The 20,350-nt window shown below is 46.6% G+C and overlaps 1 protein-coding gene across 3 annotated transcripts in view; it reads right to left on the reverse strand.

Annotated features, from left to right (window-relative positions):
* Nucleotides 1-3,684: 3,684 nt before the first annotated feature.
* The window catches only part of rbm10 (RNA binding motif protein 10), a 77,393-nt gene continuing 60,727 nt past the window's right edge, over nucleotides 3,685-20,350 (reverse strand). For all 3 annotated transcript variants that reach the window (XM_031803877.1, XM_031803876.1, XM_031803878.1), the window contains 2 exons: nucleotides 5,281-5,390; nucleotides 3,685-5,104 (listed from right to left, as the gene is read on the reverse strand). In XM_031803877.1, the coding sequence (XP_031659737.1) occupies nucleotides 5,014-5,104; nucleotides 5,281-5,390 (201 nt within the window). In that variant the 3' untranslated portion in view covers nucleotides 3,685-5,013. The remainder of the gene's footprint in view (nucleotides 5,105-5,280; nucleotides 5,391-20,350) is intronic.

Below are 20,350 nucleotides of genomic sequence, written 5' to 3' on the forward strand. Positions count from 1 at the left end.
CAGGGCCCTGAAATGACCTTTCAGTGCTCCAACAGGGCCCTGAAATGACCTTTCAGTGCTCCAACAGGGCCCTGAAATGACCTTTCAGTGCTCCAACAGGGCCCTGAAATGACCTTTCAGTGCTCCAACAGGGCCCTGAAATGACCTTTTAGTGCTCCAACAGGGCCCTGAAATGACCTTTTCAGTGCTCCAACAGGGCCCTGTTAGTAAATCACTACACTTTCAGCACCAGGCGCTGTCCATATTGATTCAGTTCTATTCTCTTGTTTTTAATCATGGACATATTCCCACTCATATTGAAACTAAACTTTCACATGTTTGTTTTAAACCTTAAGATGTTTATGGGGAATCATTTAACCGCTGTAGGTTTGAGATTCTTGTTTCCAGACGTTAGAAAATAACCATGTACCCATCACATCCCACATTAAGTTAACGAAATCCCCATGTAACTCGTGTGTTTTTGTGTCTGGATTGGGAAGGTGAAACTCCTACCATCCCACCCTACACCTGCCAGACAGATCCCTGTCCTACCATCCCACCTGCCAGACAGATCCCTGTCCTACAGTCCCACCCTACACCTGCCAGACAGATCCCTGTCCTACCACCCTACACCTGCCAGACAGATCCATGTCCTACCATCCCACCCTCCACCTGCCAGACAGATCCCTGTCCTACCACCCCACCCTACACCTGCCAGACAGATCCCTGTCCTGCCATCCCACCCTCCACCTGCCAGACAGATCCCTGTCCTACCATCCCACCCTCCACCTGCCAGACAGATCCCTGTCCTACCACCCCACCCTACACCTGCCAGACAGATCCCTGTCCTGCCATCCCACCCTCCACCTGCCAGACAGATCCCTGTCCTACCATCCCACCCTCCACCTGCCAGACAGATCCCTGTCCTACCATCCCACCTGCCAGACAGATCCCTGTCCTACCATCCCACCCCACATGTCAGACAGATCCCTGTCCTACCACCCTACACCTGCCAGACAGATCCATGTCCTACCATCCCACCCTCCACCTGCCAGACAGATCCCTGTCCTACCACCCCACCCTACACCTGCCAGACAGATCCCTGTCCTGCCATCCCACCCTCCACCTGCCAGACAGATCCCTGTCCTACCATCCCACCCTCCACCTGCCAGACAGATCCCTGTCCTACCACCCCACCCTACACCTGCCAGACAGATCCCTGTCCTGCCATCCCACCCTCCACCTGCCAGACAGATCCCTGTCCTACCATCCCACCCTCCACCTGCCAGACAGATCCCTGTCCTACCATCCCACCACACATGTCAGACAGATCCCTGTCCTACCGTCCCACCCTCCACCTGCCAGACAGATCCCTGTCCTACCACCCTACACCTGCCAGACAGATCCATGTCCTACCATCCCACCCTCCACCTGCCAGACAGATCCCTGTCCTACCATCCCACCACATGTCAGACAGATCCCTGTCCTACCATCCCACCCCACATGTCAGACAGATCCCTGTCCTACCATCCCACCCTCCACCTGCCAGACAGATCCCTGTCCTACCATCCCACCCTCCACCTGCCAGACAGATCCCTGTCCTACCATCCCAACCTCCACATGTCAGACAGATCCCTGTCCTACAGTCCCACCCTACACCTGCCAGACAGATCCCTGTCCTACAGTCCCACCCTACACCTGCCAGACAGATCCCTGTCCTGCCAGACAGATCCCTGTCCTACCATCCCACCCCACATGTCAGACAGATCCCTGTCCTACCATCCCACCCCACATGTCAGACAGATCCCTGTCCTACCATCCCACCCTTCACCTGCCAGACAGATCAATGTCCTACCATCCCACCCTCCACCTGTCAGACAGATCCCTGTCCTACCGTCCCACCCTCCACCTGTCAGACAGATCCCTGTCCTACCGTCCCACCCTCCACCTGTCAGACAGATCCCTGTCCTACATTCCCACCCTACACCTGCCAGACAGATCCCTGTCCTACAGTCCCACCCTACACCTGCCAGACAGATCCCTGTCCTGCCAGACAGATCCCTGTCCTACCATCCCACCCTCCACCTGCCAGACAGATCCCTGTCCTACCATCCCAACCTCCACATGTCAGACAGATCCCTGTCCTACAGTCCCACCCTACACCTGCCAGACAGATCCCTGTCCTACAGTCCCACCCTACACCTGCCAGACAGATCCCTGTCCTGCCAGACAGATCCCTGTCCTACCATCCCACCCCACATGTCAGACAGATCCCTGTCCTACCATCCCACCCCACGTGTCAGACAGATCCCTGTCCTACCATCCCACCCCACATGTCAGACAGATCCCTGTCCTACCATCCCACCCCACATGTCAGACAGATCCCTGTCCTACCATCCCACCCTTCACCTGCCAGACAGATCAATGTCCTACCATCCCACCCTCCACCTGCCAGACAGATCAATGTCCTACCATCCCACCCTCCACCTGTCAGACAGATCCCTGTCCTACCGTCCCACCCTCCACCTGTCAGACAGATCCCTGTCCTACAGTCCCACCCTACACCTGCCAGACAGATCCCTGTCCTGCCAGACAGATCCCTGTCCTACCATCCCACCCCATATGTCAGACAGATCCCTGTCCTACCATCCCACCCCATATGTCAGACAGGTCCCTGTCCTACCATCCCACCCCATATGTCAGACCGGTCCCTGTCCTACCATCCCACCCCATATGTCAGACAGATCCCTGTCCTACCATCCCACCCCCTGTCCTACCATCCCACCCCATTTGTCAGACAGATCCCTGTCCTACCATCCCACCCCATATGTCAGACCGGTCCCTGTCCTACCATCCCACCCCATATGTCAGACAGGTCCCTGTCCTACCATCCCACCCCATATGTCAGACAGGTCCCTGTCCTACCATCCCACCCCATATGTCAGACCGATCCCTGTCCTACCATCCCACCCCATATGTCAGACAGGTCCCTGTCCTACCATCCCACCCCATATGTCAGACAGGTCCCTGTCCTACCATCCCACCCCATATGTCAGACCGGTCCCTGTCCTACCATCCCACCCCATATGTCAGACCGGTCCCTGTCCTACCATCCCACCCCATATGTCAGACCGGTCCCTGTCCTACCATCCCACATGTCAGACAGATCCCTGTCCTACCATCCCACCCCATATGTCAGACAGGTCCCTGTCCTACCATCCCACCCCATATGTCAGACCGGTCCCTGTCCTACCATCCCACCCCATATGACAGACCGGTCCCTGTCCTACCATCCCACCCCATATGTCAGACAGGTCCCTGCGTAGCAGTGCAGACGTGGTTTGTCGTCCTCGTGTATTTGTCTGTGTAACTGTTAAGAACTGCTTTTTCTTGGCCAGGTCGCAGTTGTAAATTAGAACGTGTTCTTAACTCGCCTACCTGGTGAAATAAATGAAATGTCAGACAGGCACCATTTCAGACACTCAGTCTATGCCCCAAACTGCACCATATTCCATACATAGTGCCCTATATATAGGGAATAGGGCTCTGGTCTAAAGTAGTGCCCTAAATAGGAAATAGGGTTTCATAGGGCTCTGGTCTAAAGCGGGGCCCTATATAGGGAAGAGGGTGCCTGAAATGCCAGTCTTTTCTCTCTGTAGGGCATCAAAGGCATTGTTGTGGAAATTCATACTGAGACAGACTTGGTCATTTCTTCAAACAATCATCTTTATTTAATATTGATTAGTTATTGCAATAATTAGACTAGTCAACCCCACAGTATTGACTGTTGGGCCGAGCAGCCTAACCTTTACAGACATGCAGAGTTCTTCATATAGCTGACACTAAGAATGCTTAGTCATGGCTGGTTCCACCCCTCCCATGCAGACCAAGGACCATCATAAGTCACTCTGGGTTCATCCTGTCGTTCACCCTGGCTTAGTTTCCCAGTTGCAAGGATGATTTAGAGACAATGGGGGATTGTTCTACTCCTAAGCTATCTCTAGTAAAACACATGATTCTCTCTGTAATGCAGTCTTTAACTAATTTCTCAGCTCAAGCCATCTCGGGTGACCATACGCCCAGGTTAGCTGCAGGGAACTGGAGTGGTGACCATACGCCCAGGTGATGTAAAAAAGGTGATGTATAGACCAGTGGTTCCCAACCTTTTCCGTTCTGGGGACCACCACATCACGGGTAAATGCTCTTATTAAGGACTACCGTTCGCCAAGTCACAGACTTGTTTCCACATCAAATATCTTAGTGTAGAGTCAATGTTATCAGTGAATGTAACAGATTAAAGGCCTATTTCTATTGTAAAATTTATTATAATATCATATTTGTTGAGAATCGTTTATGCCAGTGGTTATCAAAAATGTCCTTTCTATCGTCCGTGGCGTGCCGCTGTTGGTCAGCTCCATATTGATCTCCTATAGCGTTGATGTCATATATCGGCCTCCTCTGCAGCGATCAGATTTTAGTATCTGTCTGTCTATAGATTTTCCCACAAATGGTTAGGATTCGGGTGCCTCCTGAGTGGTGCAACGGTCTAAGGCGTCACGACAGACCTGGGTTCGATCCAAGGCTGTGTCGCAGGCCCATGAGGCGGTGCACAATTGGCCCAGTGTCGTCCGGGTTCGGGGAGGTTTCGGCCTGCAGGGATGTCCTCATCGTGCTCTAGCGACTCCTGTGGCGGGCCGGGCGCAGTGCACACTGACCAGGTCGCACGGTGTTTCCTCTAACACATTGGTGCGGCTGGCTTCCGGGTTAAATGGGCATTGTGTCAAGAAGCAGTGCGGCTTGGCAGGGTCGTGTTTCGGAGGACGCGTGGCTCTCGACCTTCGCCTCTCCAGAGTCCGTACGGGAGTTGCAGCGACGAAACAAACTACCAAATGAATACCACGAAAAAGGGGTAAAAAGTGTTTATTAAAAATAATAAAAATAGATTAGGATTCGGGAAGGGGAAGCTGATCCAAGATCTGTACAGACCTAGGGGAAACTTCACCCTGGAGCGGGTTAACAGTCAGGGGCTAGAGGTCAGTCCACTTGCATGTTACGTAGCAGCAGGCCATTCTTCACCCCTCCCTGCAGCATCCTGGCACCTAGACTACTGCCAGCCGTACCATCACTACAGAGAGATGGAGTGGGATGGAGGAAGTGAGGGGGGGAGAGAGAGAGAGAGGAAGTGAAGTGAAAGGGAGAGGAGAGAGAGAGGAAGTGAGAGGGAGAGGTGGTGGGAGAGAACATGTGTTATGTGTGGAAGTTTGTGTGTTGTCTGTGTGTGTGTGAGACAGCAGTGCTTACAGGGGGCTGTACTTCCTCTTCTTGGGGTCTGGTGGTTCGGTGGGGAGACCTTTCTCCCTCCTCTCCGCAGCTCCCCCCTCCTGCTGAGACGACCTCTGTTCCAGGTTTTGCTGAGGTTAGAGGTCAAAGAAATGTAATTGTAAATGTGTGACGTCAGTTATTTGACTGTTTGTTGTCTCCTCTTGTCTCGTGCTGTCAACGGTGACTGCCTTCTAATGCCAACTCTATAGTCTAATATCTCTTGTTGTGTGTATGAACCCCTGGTAGACTAGCTGTTGTCATGGTGTCAGCTAATGGGGATCCTAATGCAGAATAAAGACTACAGGGTTAGGAGTCAGAGCATGATCTGAAGACTACAGGGTTAGGAGTCAGAGCATGATCTGAAGACTACAGGGTTAGGAGTCAGAGCATGATCTGAAGACTACAGGGTTAGGAGTCAGAGCATGATCTGAAGACTACAGGGTTAGGAGTCAGAGCATGATCTGAAGACTACAGGGTTAGGAGTCAGAGCATGATCTGAAGACTACAGGGTTAGGAGTCGGAGCATGATCGGAAGACTGAAGGGTCACGGTAGAGCAGGGCTCTCCAACCTTGTTATTGGAGAGACACCCTCCTGTAGGTTTTAACTCCAACCCTGTTCCTGGAGAAATACCCTCCTGTAGGTTTTAACTCCAACCCTGTTCCTGGAGAAATACCCTCCTGTAGGTTTTAACTCCAACCCTGTTCCTGGAGAGATCTACCACTATCAGATTAGAGCCATGAAGGAGACTAGACATCTACCACCCCACTATCAGATTAGAGCCATAAAGTAGACTCAACCTCTCCACCCCCTACCACTATCAGATTAGAGCCACAAAAGAGACTAGCCATCTACCACCCCACTACCACTATCAGATTAGAGCCATAAAGGAGACTAGCCATCTACCACCCCACTATCAGATTAGAGCCATAAAGTAGACTCAACCTCTCCACCCCCTACCACTATCAGATTAGAGCCATAAAGGAGAATAGACATCTACCACTATCAGATTAGAGCCATAAAGGAGACCAGAAATCTTCCAAAATAATATTAGAGCCAATAGATCTACCACTATGAGATTAGAGCCACAAAGGAGACTAGACAACTACCACCCCACAACCACTATCAGATTAGAGCCATAATGGAGACTAGACTTCTACCACCCCACGACCACTATCAGATTAGAGCCATAAAGGAGACTAGCCATCTACCACTATCAGATTAGAGCCATAATGGAGACTAGACTTCTACCACTATCGGATTAGAGCCATAAGGGAGACTAGCCATCTACCACCCCTCTATAGATTAGAGCCATAAAGTAGACTCAACCTCTCCACCCCCTACCACTATCAGATTAGAGCCATAAAGGAGACTAGACTTCTACCACTATCAGATTAGAGCCATAAAGGAGACTAGACATCCACCACCCTACTACCACTATCAGATTAGAGCCATAAAGGAGACGAGACATCGACCCCCCCACTACCACTATCAGATTAGAGCCATAAAGGAGACTAGCCATCGACCACTATTCGATTAGAGGCCATAAGGGAGACTAGACATCTACCACCCTACTACCACTATCAGATTAGAGCCACAAAGGAGACTAGCCATATACCACCCCACGACCACTATCAGATTAGAGCCATAAAGGAGACCACACATCTACCACCCCACTACCACTATCAGATTAGAGAGATAATGGAGACGAGACATCTACCACTATCAGATTAGAGCCATAAGGGAGACTAGACATCTACCACTATCAGATTAGAGCCATAAAGGAGACTAGCCATCTACCACTATCAGATTAGACCCATAAGGGAGACTAGACATCTACCACTATCAGATTATAGACATAAGGGAGAATAGATATCTACCACCCCACTACCACTATCAGATTAGAGCCATAAAGGAGACTAAACATCTACCACTATCAGATTAGAGCCATAATTGAGACTAGATATCTACCACCATCATATTAGAGCCATAAAGGAGACAAGACATCTACCACTATCAGATTAGAGCCATAAAGGAGACTAGACAACTACCACCATCATATTAGAGCCATAAAGGAGACAAGACATCTACCACTATCAGATTAGAGCCACAAAGGAGACTAGCCATCTACCACCCCACTATAGATTAGAGCCATAAAGTAGACTCAACCTCTCCACCCCCTACCACTATCAGATTAGAGCCATAAGGGAGACTAGACATCTACCACTATCAGATTAGAGCCATAAAGGAGACTAGACATCTACCACCCCACTATACCACTATCAGATTAGAGCCATAAGGGAGCCATCTACCACCCCACTATCAGTTTAGAGCCATAAAGTAGACTCAACCTCTCCACCCCCTACCACTACCAGATTAGAGCTATACGGGAGACTAGACATCTACCACCCCACTACCACTTTCAGATTAGAGCCATAAAGGAGACGAGACCTCTCCACCCCCTACCACTATCAGATTAGACCCATAAGGGAGACTAGACATCTACCACTATCAGATTATAGACATAAGGGAGAATAGATATCTACCACCCCACTACCACTATCAGATTAGAGCCACAAAGGAGACTAGACAACTACCACCCCACTACCACTTTCAGATTAGAGCCATAAAGGAGACGAGACATCGACAACCCCACTACCACTATCAGATTAGAGCCAAAAAGGAGACTAGCCATCTACCACCCACTATCAGATTAGAGCCATAAGGGAGACAAGACATCTACCACCCCACTATCAGATTAGAGCCGTAAGGGAGACATCTACCACCCCACTATCAGATTAGAGCCATAAAGTAGACTCAACCTCTCCACCCCCTACCACTATCAGATTAGAGCCATATGGGAGACTAGACATCTACCACCCCACTACCACTATCAGATTAGAGCCATAAAGGAGACCAGACATCTTCCAAAATCAGATTAGAGCCACAAAGGAGAGTAGACATCCACCACCCCACTACCACTTTGAGATTAGAGCCATAAAGGAGACGAGACATCTACCACCCCACTACCACATTAGAGCGATAATGGAGACTAGACATCTACCACCCCACTATCAGATTAGAGCCATAAGGGAGACTAGATATCTACCACCCCACTACAACTATCAGATTAGAGCCATAAAGGAGACTAGCCGTCGACCACTATCCGATTAGAGCCATAAGGGAGACAAGACATCTTCCAAAATCAGATTAGAGCCATAAAGGAGACTAGACATCTACCACCCCACTACCAGATTAGAGCCATAAAGGAGACTAGACATCTACCACCCCACTCCCAGATTAGAGCCATAATGGAGACTACACCTACCACTATCAGATTAGAGCCATAAAGGAGACTACACATCTACCACTATCAGATTAGAGACATTATGGCTCTAATCTGATAGTGGTAGTGGGGTGGTAGATGTCTCCTTAATGTCTCTAATCTGATAGTGGTAGATGTGTAGTCTCCTTTATGGCTCTAATCTGATAGTGGTAGGTGTAGTCTCCATTATGGCTCTAATCTGGGAGTGGGGTGGTAGATGTCTAGTCTCCTTTATGGCTCTAATCTGGGAGTGGGGTGGTAGATGTCTAGTCTCCTTTATGGCTCTAATCTGATAGTGGTAGTGGGGTGGTAGATGTCTCCTTAAAGGAGACATCTACCACCCCACTATCAGATAAGAGCCATAAAGGAGACGAGACATCGACCACCCCACTACCACTATCAGATTAGAGCCATAAAGGAAACTAGACAACTACCACCCCACTACCAGATTAGAGCCATAAAGGAGACATCTACCACCCCACTATCAGATAAGAGCCATAAAGGAGACGAGACATCGACCACCCCACTACCACTATCAGATTAGAGCCATAAAGGAAACTAGACAACTACCACCCCACTACCAGATTAGAGCCATAAAGGAGACATCTACCACCCCACTATCAGATAAGAGCCATAAAGGAGACGAGACATCGACCACCATCAGATTAGAGCCATAAAGGAGACTAGCAATCGACCACTATTCGATTAGAGGCCATAAGGGAGACTAGACATCTACCACCCCACTACCACTATCAGATTAGAGCCACAAAGGAGACTAGCCATCTACCACCCCACTATATATTAGAGCCATTAAGTAGACTCAACCTCTCCACCCCCTACCACTATCAGATTAGAGCCATAAGGGAGACTACACATCTACCACATTAGAGCCATAAAGGAGACTAGACATCTACCAGCCCACTACCACTATCAGATTAGAGCCACAAAGGAGACTAGCCATCTACCACCCCACTATCAGATAAGAGCCATAAAGGAGACGAGACATCGACCACCATCAGATTAGAGCCATAAAGGAGACTAAACATCTACCACTATCAGATTAGAGCCATAAGGGAGACTACACATCTACCACTATCAGATTAGAGCCATAAAGGAGACTAGACATCTACCAGCCCACTACCACTATCAGATTAGAGCCACAAAGGAGACTAGCCATATACCACCCCACTAACACTATCAGATTAGATCCATAATGGAGACTAGACATCTACCACCCCACGACCACTATCAGATTAGAGCCATAGAGGAAACTAGACAACTACCACCCCACTCCCAGATTAGAGCCATAATGGAGACTAGACATCGACAACCCCACTACCACTATCAGATTAGAGCCAAAAAGGAGACTAGCCATCTACCACCCACTATCAGATTAGAGCCATAAGGGAGACAAGACATCTACCACCCCACTATCAGATTAGAGCCGTAAGGGAGACATCTACCACCCCACTATCAGATTAGAGCCATAAAGTAGACTCAACCTCTCCACCCCCTACCACTATCAGATTAGAGCCACAAAGGAGACCAGACATCTTCCAAAATCAGATTAGAGCCACAAAGGAGAGTAGACATCCACCACCCCACTACCACTTTGAGATTAGAGCCATAAAGGAGACGAGACATCTACCACCCCACTATCAGATTAGAGCGATAATGGAGACTAGACATCTACCACCCCACTATCAGATTAGAGCCATAAGGGAGACTAGATATCTACCACCCCACTACAACTATCAGATTAGAGCCATAAAGGAGACTAGACATCTACCACTATCAGATTAGAGCCATAATGGAGACTAGACATCTACCACCCCAATACCACTATCAGATTAGAGCCATAAAGAAGATGAGACATCTACCACTATCAGATTAGAGCCATAATGGAGACTAGACATCTACCACCCCAATACCACTATCAGATTAGCGCCATAATGGTGACTAGACATCTACCACCCCACTATCAGATTAGAGCCACAAGGGAGACTAGATATCTACCACTATCAGATTAGAGACATAATGGAGAGTAGACATCTACCACCCCACTACCACTATCAGATTAGAGCCATAAGGGAGACTAGACATCTACCACTATCAGATTAGAGCCATAAAGATGACTAGACATCTACCACCCCACTACCATTATCAGATTAGAGCCATAAAGGACACTAGACATCTCCCACTATCAGATTAGAGCCATAAAGGAGACAAGACATCTACCACCCCCTACCACTATCAGATTAGAGCCATAAAAGAGACATCTACCACCCCACTACCACTATCAGATTAGAGCCATAAAGGAGACTAGACATCTACCACCCCACTATAGATTAGAGCCATAAAGTAGACTCAACCTCTCCACCCCCTACCACTATCAGATTAGAGCCACAAAGGAGACTAAACATCTACCAGCCCACTATCAGATTAGAGCCACAAAGGAGACTAGACATCTACCAGTCCACTACCATTATCAGATACGAGCCATAAAGGAGACAAGACATCCACCACCCCACTACCACTATCAGATAAGAGCCATAAAGGAGACAAGACATCTACCACCCCACTACCACTTTCAGATTAGAGCCATAAGGGAAATTAGACAACTACCACCCCACTACCATTATCAGATTAGAGCCATAAAGGAGACGAGACCTCGACCACCCCACTACCACTATCAGATTAGAGCCATAAAGGAGACTAGACTTCTACCACCCCACTATCAGATTAGAGCCATAAAGGAGACCACCCCACTACCACTATCAGATAGAGCCATAAAGTAGACTCAACCTCTCCACCCCACTACCACTATCAGATTAGAGCCATAAGGGAGACTAGATATCTACTACCACTATCAGATTAGAGACATAAAGAAGATGAGACATCTACCACCCCACAACCACTATCAGATTAGAGCCATAAAGGAGACTAGACATCTACCACCCCACGACCACTATCAGATTAGAGCCATAAATGAGACTAGACATCTACAACTATCAGATTAGAGCCATGAGGGAGACTAGACATCTACCACCCCACTACCACTATCAGATTAGAGCCATAATGGAGACGAGACATCTACCACCACACTACCACTATCAGATTAGAGCCCTAAGGGAGACTAGATATCTACCACTATCAGATTAGAGACATAATGGAGACTAGACATCTACCACCCCACTACCACTATCAGATTAGAGCCATAAAGGAGACTATAAATCTACCACCCCACTACCACTATCAGATTAGAGCCATAAGGGAGACTAGATATCTACCACTATCAGATTAGAGCCATAATGGAGACTAGACATCTACCACTATCAGATTAGAGCCATAAAGGAAACATTGACCACTATCAGATTAGAGCCATAAAGGAGCCTAGACATCTACCACCCCACTACCACTACCAGATTAGAGCCATAAAGGAGACTAGACATCTACCACCCCACTACCACTATCAGATTAGAGCCCTAAGGGAGACTAGATATCTACCACTATCAGATTAGAGACATAATGGAGACTAGATATCTACCACCCCACTACCACTATCAGATTAGAGCCCTAAGGGAGACATCTACAACTATCAGATTAGAGCCATAAAGGAGACTAGACATCTACCACCCCACTACCACTATCAGATTAGAGCCATAAAGGAGACATCTACAACTATCAGATTAGAGCCATAAAGGAGACTAGACATCTCCCACCCCACTACCACTATCAGATTAGAGACATAAAGAAGATGAGACATCTACCACCCCACTACCACTATCAGATTAGAGCCACAAGGGAGACTAGATATCTACCACTATCAGATTAGAGACATAATGGAGACTAGACATCTTCCAAAATCAGATTAGAGCCATAAAGGAGACTAGACAACTACCACCCCACTACCACTATCAGATTAGAGCCATAAAGGAGACGAGACATCGACCACCCCCCCTACCACTATCAGATTAGAGCCATAAAGGAAAATTGACAACTACCACCCCACTACCAGATTAGAGCCATAAAGGAGACTATACTTCTACCACTATCAGATTAGAGCCATAAAGGAGACTAGACATCTACCACCCCACTAACACTATCAGATTAGAGCCATAATGGAGACGAGACATCTACCACCACACTACCACTATCAGATAAGAGCCATAATGGAGACATCTACCACTATCAGATTAGAGCCACAAGGGAGACTAGATATCTACCACTATCAGATTAGAGCCATAAAGGAGACTAGACATCTACCACCCCACTACCACTATCAGATTAGAGCCATAAAGGAGACTAGACATCTACCACCCCACTATCAGATTAGAGCGATAAAGGAGACTAGACATCTACCACCCCACTACCACTATCAGATTAGAGCAATAATGGAGACTAGACATCTACCACTTTCAGATTAGAGCCATAAAGGAGACCACACATCTACCACCCCACTACCACTATCAGATTAGAGCAATAATGGAGACTAGACATCTACCACCCCACAACCACTATCAGATTAGAGCAATAAAGGAGTCATCTACCACCCCACTACCACTATCAGATTAGAGCCACAATGGAGACTAGATATCTACCACACCACTACCACTATCAGATTAGAGCCCTAAAGGGACCAGACATCTACCACCCCACGACCACTATCAGATTAGAGCCATAATGGTGACTATACATCTACCACTATCAGATTAGAGCCATAAAGGAGACTAGACATCTACCACACCACTACCAGATTAGAGCCATAATGGTGACTGTACATCTACCACTATCAGATTTGAGCCATAAAGGAGACCACACATCTACCACCCCACTACCACTATCAGATTTAAGGCATAAAGGAGACCAGACATCAACCACCCCACTATCAGATAAGAGCCATAAAGGAGACTAGACATCTACCACCCGACTACCACTATCAGATTAGAGCAATAATGGAGACTAGACATCTACCAATATCAGATTAGAGACATAAAGGAGACCAGACATCTACCACCCCACTTCCACTATCAGATTAGAGCCATAAAGGAGACTAGACATCTACCACCCCCACTATCAGATTAGAGCGATAAAGGAGACTAGACATCTACCACCCCACTACCACTATCAGATTAGAGCCATAATGGAGACTAGACATCTACCACTATCAGATTAAAGCCATAAAGGAGAAGAGACATCTACCACCCCGCTACCACTATCAGATTAGAGCCATAATGGAGACTAGACATCTACCACTATCAGATTAAAGCCATAAAGGAGAAGAGACATCTACCACCCCGCTACCACTATCAGATTAGAGCCATAATGGAGACTAGACATCTACCACCCCACAACCACTATCAGATTAGAGCAATAAAGGAGTCATCTACCACCCCACTACCACTATCAGATTAGAGCCACACTGGAGACTAGACATCTACCACTATCAGATTAGAGCCATAAAGTAGACCAGACATCTACCACCGCACGACCACTATCATATTAGAGCCATAATGGAGACTAGACATCTACCACCCCACTACCACTATCAGATTAGAGCAATAATGGAGACTAGACATCTACCACTTTCAGATTAGAGCCATAAAGGAGACCACACATCTACCACCCCGCTACCACTATCAGATTAGAGCCACACTGGAGACTAGACATCTACCACTTTCAGATTAGAGCCATAAAGGAGACTAGACATCAACCACCCCACTACCACTATCAGATTAGAGCCATAAAGGAGACTAGACATCTACCACCCACTATCAGATAAGAGCCATAAAGGAGACTAGACATCTACCACCCCACTACCACTATCAGATTAGAGCCATAAAGGAGACTAGACATCTACCACCCACTATCAGATAAGAGCCATAAAGGAGACTAGACATCTACCACCCCACTAACACTATCAGATTAGAGCCATAAAGGAGACTAGACATCTACCACCCCACTACCACTATCAGATTAGAGCCATAAAGGAGACTAGACATCTACCACCCCACTTCCACTATCAGATTAGAGCCATAAAGGAGACTAGACATCTACCACCCACTATCAGATTAGAGACATAAAGAAGATGAGACATCTACCACCCCACTACCACTATCAGATTAGAGCCACAAGGGAGACTAGATATCTACCACTATCAGATTAGAGCCATAAAGGAGACTAGACATCTACCACCCCACTACCACTATCAGATTAGAGCCATAATGGAGACTAGACATCTACCACCCCACTACCACATTAGAGCCATAATGGAGACTAGACATCTACCACCCCACTACCACTATCAGATTAGAGCAATAATGGAGACTAGACATCTACCACTTTCAGATTAGAGCCATAACGGAGACCACACATCTACCACCCCACTACCACTATCAGATTAGAGCCATAATGGAGACTAGACATCTACCACCCCACTTCCACTATCAGATTAGAGCAATAAAGGAGTCATCTACCACCCCACTACCACTATCAGATTAGAGCCACAATGGAGACTAGACATCTACCACTATCAGATTAGAGACATAATGGAGACTAGATATCTACCACACCACTACCACTATCAGATTAGAGCCATAAAGGAGACCAGACATCTAACACCCCACTACCACTATCAGATTAGAGCCACAATGGAGACTAGACATCTACCACTATCAGATTAGAGACATAATGGAGACAAGATATCTACCACCCCACGGCCACTATCAGATTAGAGCCATAAAGGAGACTATACATCTACCACCCCACTACCACTATCAGATTAGAGCCATAAAGAAGATGAGACATCCACCACCCCACTACCACTATCAGATTAGAGACATACTGGAGACTAGACATCTACCACCCCACTACCATTATCAGAATAGAGCCATAAGGGAGACTAAATATCTACCACTATCAGATTAGAGACATACTGGAGACTAGACATCTACCACCCTGCTACCACTATCAGATTAGAGACATAAAGAAGATGAGACATCTACCACCCCACTACCACTATCAGAATAGAGCCACAAGGGAGACTAGATATCTACCACTATCAGATTAGAGACATACTGGAGACTAGACATCTACCACCCCACTACCACTATCAGAATAGAGCCACAAGGGAGACTAGATATCTACCACTATCAGATTAGAGACATACTGGAGACTAGACATCTACCACCCAGCTACCACTAATCAGATTAGAGCCATAAAGGAGACTAGACATCTACCACCCCACTATCAGATTAGAGCCATAAAGGAGACTAGACATCTACCACCCCACTTCCACTATCATATTAGAGCCACAAGGGAGACTAGATATCTACCACTATCAGATTAGAGACATAATGGAGACTAGACATCAACCACTTTCAGATTAGAGCCATAAAGGAGACCACACATCTACCACCCCACTACCACTATCAGATTAGAGCCATAAAGGACATTAGACATCGCCCACTATCAGATTAGAGCCATAAAGGAGAAAATACATCTACCACCCGACTACCACTATCAGATTACAGCCAGAATGGAGACTAGACATCTACCACTATCAGATTAGAGCCATAAAGGAGACCAGACATCTACCACTTTCAGATTAGAGCCATAAAGGAGACCACACATCTACCACCCCACTACCACTATCAGATTAGAGCCATAAAGGAGAAAATACATCTACCACCCGACTACCACTATCAGATTACAGCCAGAATGGAGACTAGACATCTACCACTATCAGATTAGAGCCATAAAGGAGACTAGACATCAACCACCCCACTACCACTATCAGATTAGAGCCATAAAGGAGACTAGACATCTACCACCCCACTACCACTATCAGAATAGAGCCATAAGGGAGACTAAATATCTACCACTATCAGATTAGAGACATAATGGAGACTAGACATCTACCACCCTGCTACCACTATCAGATTAGAGACATAAAGAAGATGAGACATCTACCACCCCACTACCACTATCAGAATAGAGCCACAAGGGAGACTAGATATCTACCACTATCAGATTAGAGACATACTGGAGACTAGACATCTACCACCCCACTACCACTATCAGATTAGAGCCATAAAGGAGACTAGACATCTACCACCCGACTACCACTATCAGATTAGAGCCATAATGGAGACCAGACATCTACCACTTTCAGATTAGAGCCATAAAGGAGACCACACATCTACCACCCCACTACCACTATCAGATTAGAGCCATAAAGGAGACTGGACATCTACCACCCACTATCAGATAAGAGCCATAAAGGAGACCAGACATCTACCACTTTCAGATTAGAGCCATAAAGGAGACCACACATCTACCACCCCACTACCACTATCAGATTAGAGCCATAAAGGAGAAAATACATCTACCACCCGACTACCACTATCAGATTAGAGCCATAATGGAGACTAGAAATCTACCACTATCAGATTAAAGCCATAAAGGAGAAGAGACATCTACCACCCCGCTACCACTATCAGATTAGAGCCATAATGGAGACTAGACATCTACCACCCCACAACCACTATCAGATTAGAGCCATAAAGGAGACTAGATATCCACCACCCCACTAACACTATCAGATTAGAGCCATAATGGTGACTAGACATCTACCACTATCAGATTAGCGCCATAATGGAGACTAGACATCTACCACTTTCAGATTAGAGCCATAAGGGAGATTAGAGAACTACCACCCCACTACCATTATCAGATTAGAGCCATTATGGTGACTAGACATCTACCACTATCAGATTAGACCCATAAAGGAGACTATACATCTACCACCCCACTACCACTATCAGATTAGAGCCATAAAGGAGACATCTACCACTATCAGATTAGAGCCATAAAGAAGATGAGACATCTACCACCCCACTACCACTATCAGATTAGAGCCATAATGGTGACTAGACATCTACCACTATCAGATTAGAGCCATAAAGGAGACTAGACATCTACCACCCCACTACCACTATCAGATTAGAGCCATAAAGAAGATGAGACATCTACCACCCCACTACCACTATCATATTAGAGCCATAATGGTGACTAGACATCTACCACTATCAGATTAGAGCCATAAAGGAGACTAGACATCTACCACCCCACTACCACTATCATATTAGAGCCATAATGGTGACTAGACATCTACCACTATCAGATTTGAGCCATAAAGGAGACTAGACATCTACCACCCAATATCAGATAAGAGCCATAAAGGAGACTAGACATCTACCACCCCACTAACACTATCAGATTAGAGCCATAATGGAGACGAGACATCTACCACCACACTACCACTATCAGATAAGAGCCATAATGGAGACATCTACCACTTTCAGATTAGAGCCATAAAGGAGACCACACATCTACCACCCCACTACCACTATCAGATTAGAGCCATAAAGGAGAAAATACATCTACCACCCGACTACCACTATCAGATTAGAGCCATAAAGGAGACCAGACATCTACCACCCCACTACCACTATCAGATTTAAGGCATAAAGGAGACCAGACATCAACCACCCCACTATCATATTAGAGCCATAATGGAGACTAGACATCTACCACTATCAGATTAAAGCCATAAAGGAGAAGAGACATCTACCACCCCGCTACCACTATCAGATTAGAGCCATAATGGAGACTAGACATCTACCACCCCCACAACCACTATCAGATTAGAGCAATAAAGGAGTCATCTACCACCCCACTACCACTATCAGATTAGAGCCACACTGGAGACTAGACATCTACCACTATCAGATTAGAGACATAATGGAGACTAGATATCTACCACACCACTACCACTATCAGATTAGAGCCATAAAGTAGACCAGACATCTACCACCCCACGACCACTATCAGATTAGAGACATAATGGTGACTAGACATCTACCACTATCAGATTAGAGCCATAAAGGAGACTAGACATCAACCACCCCACTACCACTATAAGATTAGAGCCATAAAGGAGACTAGACATCTACCACCCCACTAACACTATCAGATTAGAGCCAAAATGGAGACTAGACATCTACCTCCCCACTACCACTATCAGATTAGAGCCATACAGGAGACTAGACATCTACCACCCCACTACCACTATCAGATTAGAGCCATAATGGAGACTAGACATCTACCACCCCCCTATCAGATTAGAGCCATAAAGGACACTAGACATCTCCCACTATCAGATTAGAGCCATAAAGGAGTCATCTACCACCCCACTACCACTATCAGATTAGAGCCATAAAGGAGACAAGACATCTACCACCCCACTATCAGATTAGAGACATAAAGGAGGCTAGACATCTCCCACTATCATATTAGAGCCATAAAGGAGACTAGACATCTACCACCCCACTATCAGATTAGAGCCATAAAGGAGACTAGACATCTACCACCCCACTATCAGATTAGAGTCATAAAGGAGGCTAGACATCTACCACCCCACTAACACTATCAGATTAGAGCCAGAATGGAGACTGGACATCTACCACCCCACTACCACTATCAGATTAGAGCCATAAAGGAGACCACACATCTACCACCCCACTACCACTATCAGATTAGAGCCATAAAGGAGACTAGACATCTACCACCCCACTATCAGATTAGAGCCATAAAGGAGACCACACATCTACCACCCCACTACCACTATCAGATTAGAGCCATAAAGGAGACCACACATCTACCTCCCCACTACCACTATCAGATTAGAGCCATAAAGGAGACTAGACATCTACCACCCCACTATCAGATCAGAGCCATAAATGAGACTAGACATCAACCACCCCACTACCACTATAAGATTAGAGCCATAAAGGAGACTAGACATCTACCACCCCACTAACACTATCAGATTAGAGCCAAAATGGAGACTAGACATCTACCTCCCCACTACCACTATCAGATTAGAGCCATACAGGAGACTAGACATCTACCACCCCACTACCACTATCAGATTAGAGCCATAATGGAGACTAGACATCTACCACCCCCTTATCAGATAGAGCCATAAAGGACACTAGACATCTCCCACTATCAGATTAGAGCCATAAAGGAGTCATCTACAACCCCACTACCACTATCAGATTAGAGCCATAAAGGAGACTAGACATCTACCACCCCACTATCAGATTATAGACATAAAGGAGACTAGACATCTCCCACTATCATATTAGAGCCATAAAGGAATCATCTACCACCCCACTACCACTATCAGATTAGAGCCATAAAGGAGACTAGACATCAACCACCCCACTACCACTATCAGATTAGAGCCATAAAGGAGACAAGACATCTACCACCCCACTATCAGATTATAGACATAAAGGAGACTAGACATCTCCCACTATCATATTAGAGCCATAAAGGAATCATCTACCACCCCACTACCACTATCAGATTAGAGCCATAAAGGAGACTAGACATCAACCACCCCACTACCACTATCAGATTAGAGCCATAAAGGAGACTAGACATCTACCACCCCACTACCACTATCAGATTACAGCCATAAAGGAGACATCTACCACCCCACTACCACTATCAGATTACAGCCATAAAGGAGACATCTACCACCCCACTACCACTATCAGATTAGAGCCATAAAGGAGAAAAGACATCTACCACTATCAGATTAGAGCCATAAGGGAGACTAGACATCTACCACCCCACTACCACTATCAGATTAG

This window comes from Oncorhynchus kisutch, linkage group LG24 (genome assembly GCF_002021735.2).
Source record: "Oncorhynchus kisutch isolate 150728-3 linkage group LG24, Okis_V2, whole genome shotgun sequence".
Classification (NCBI taxonomy): domain Eukaryota; kingdom Metazoa; phylum Chordata; class Actinopteri; order Salmoniformes; family Salmonidae; genus Oncorhynchus; species Oncorhynchus kisutch.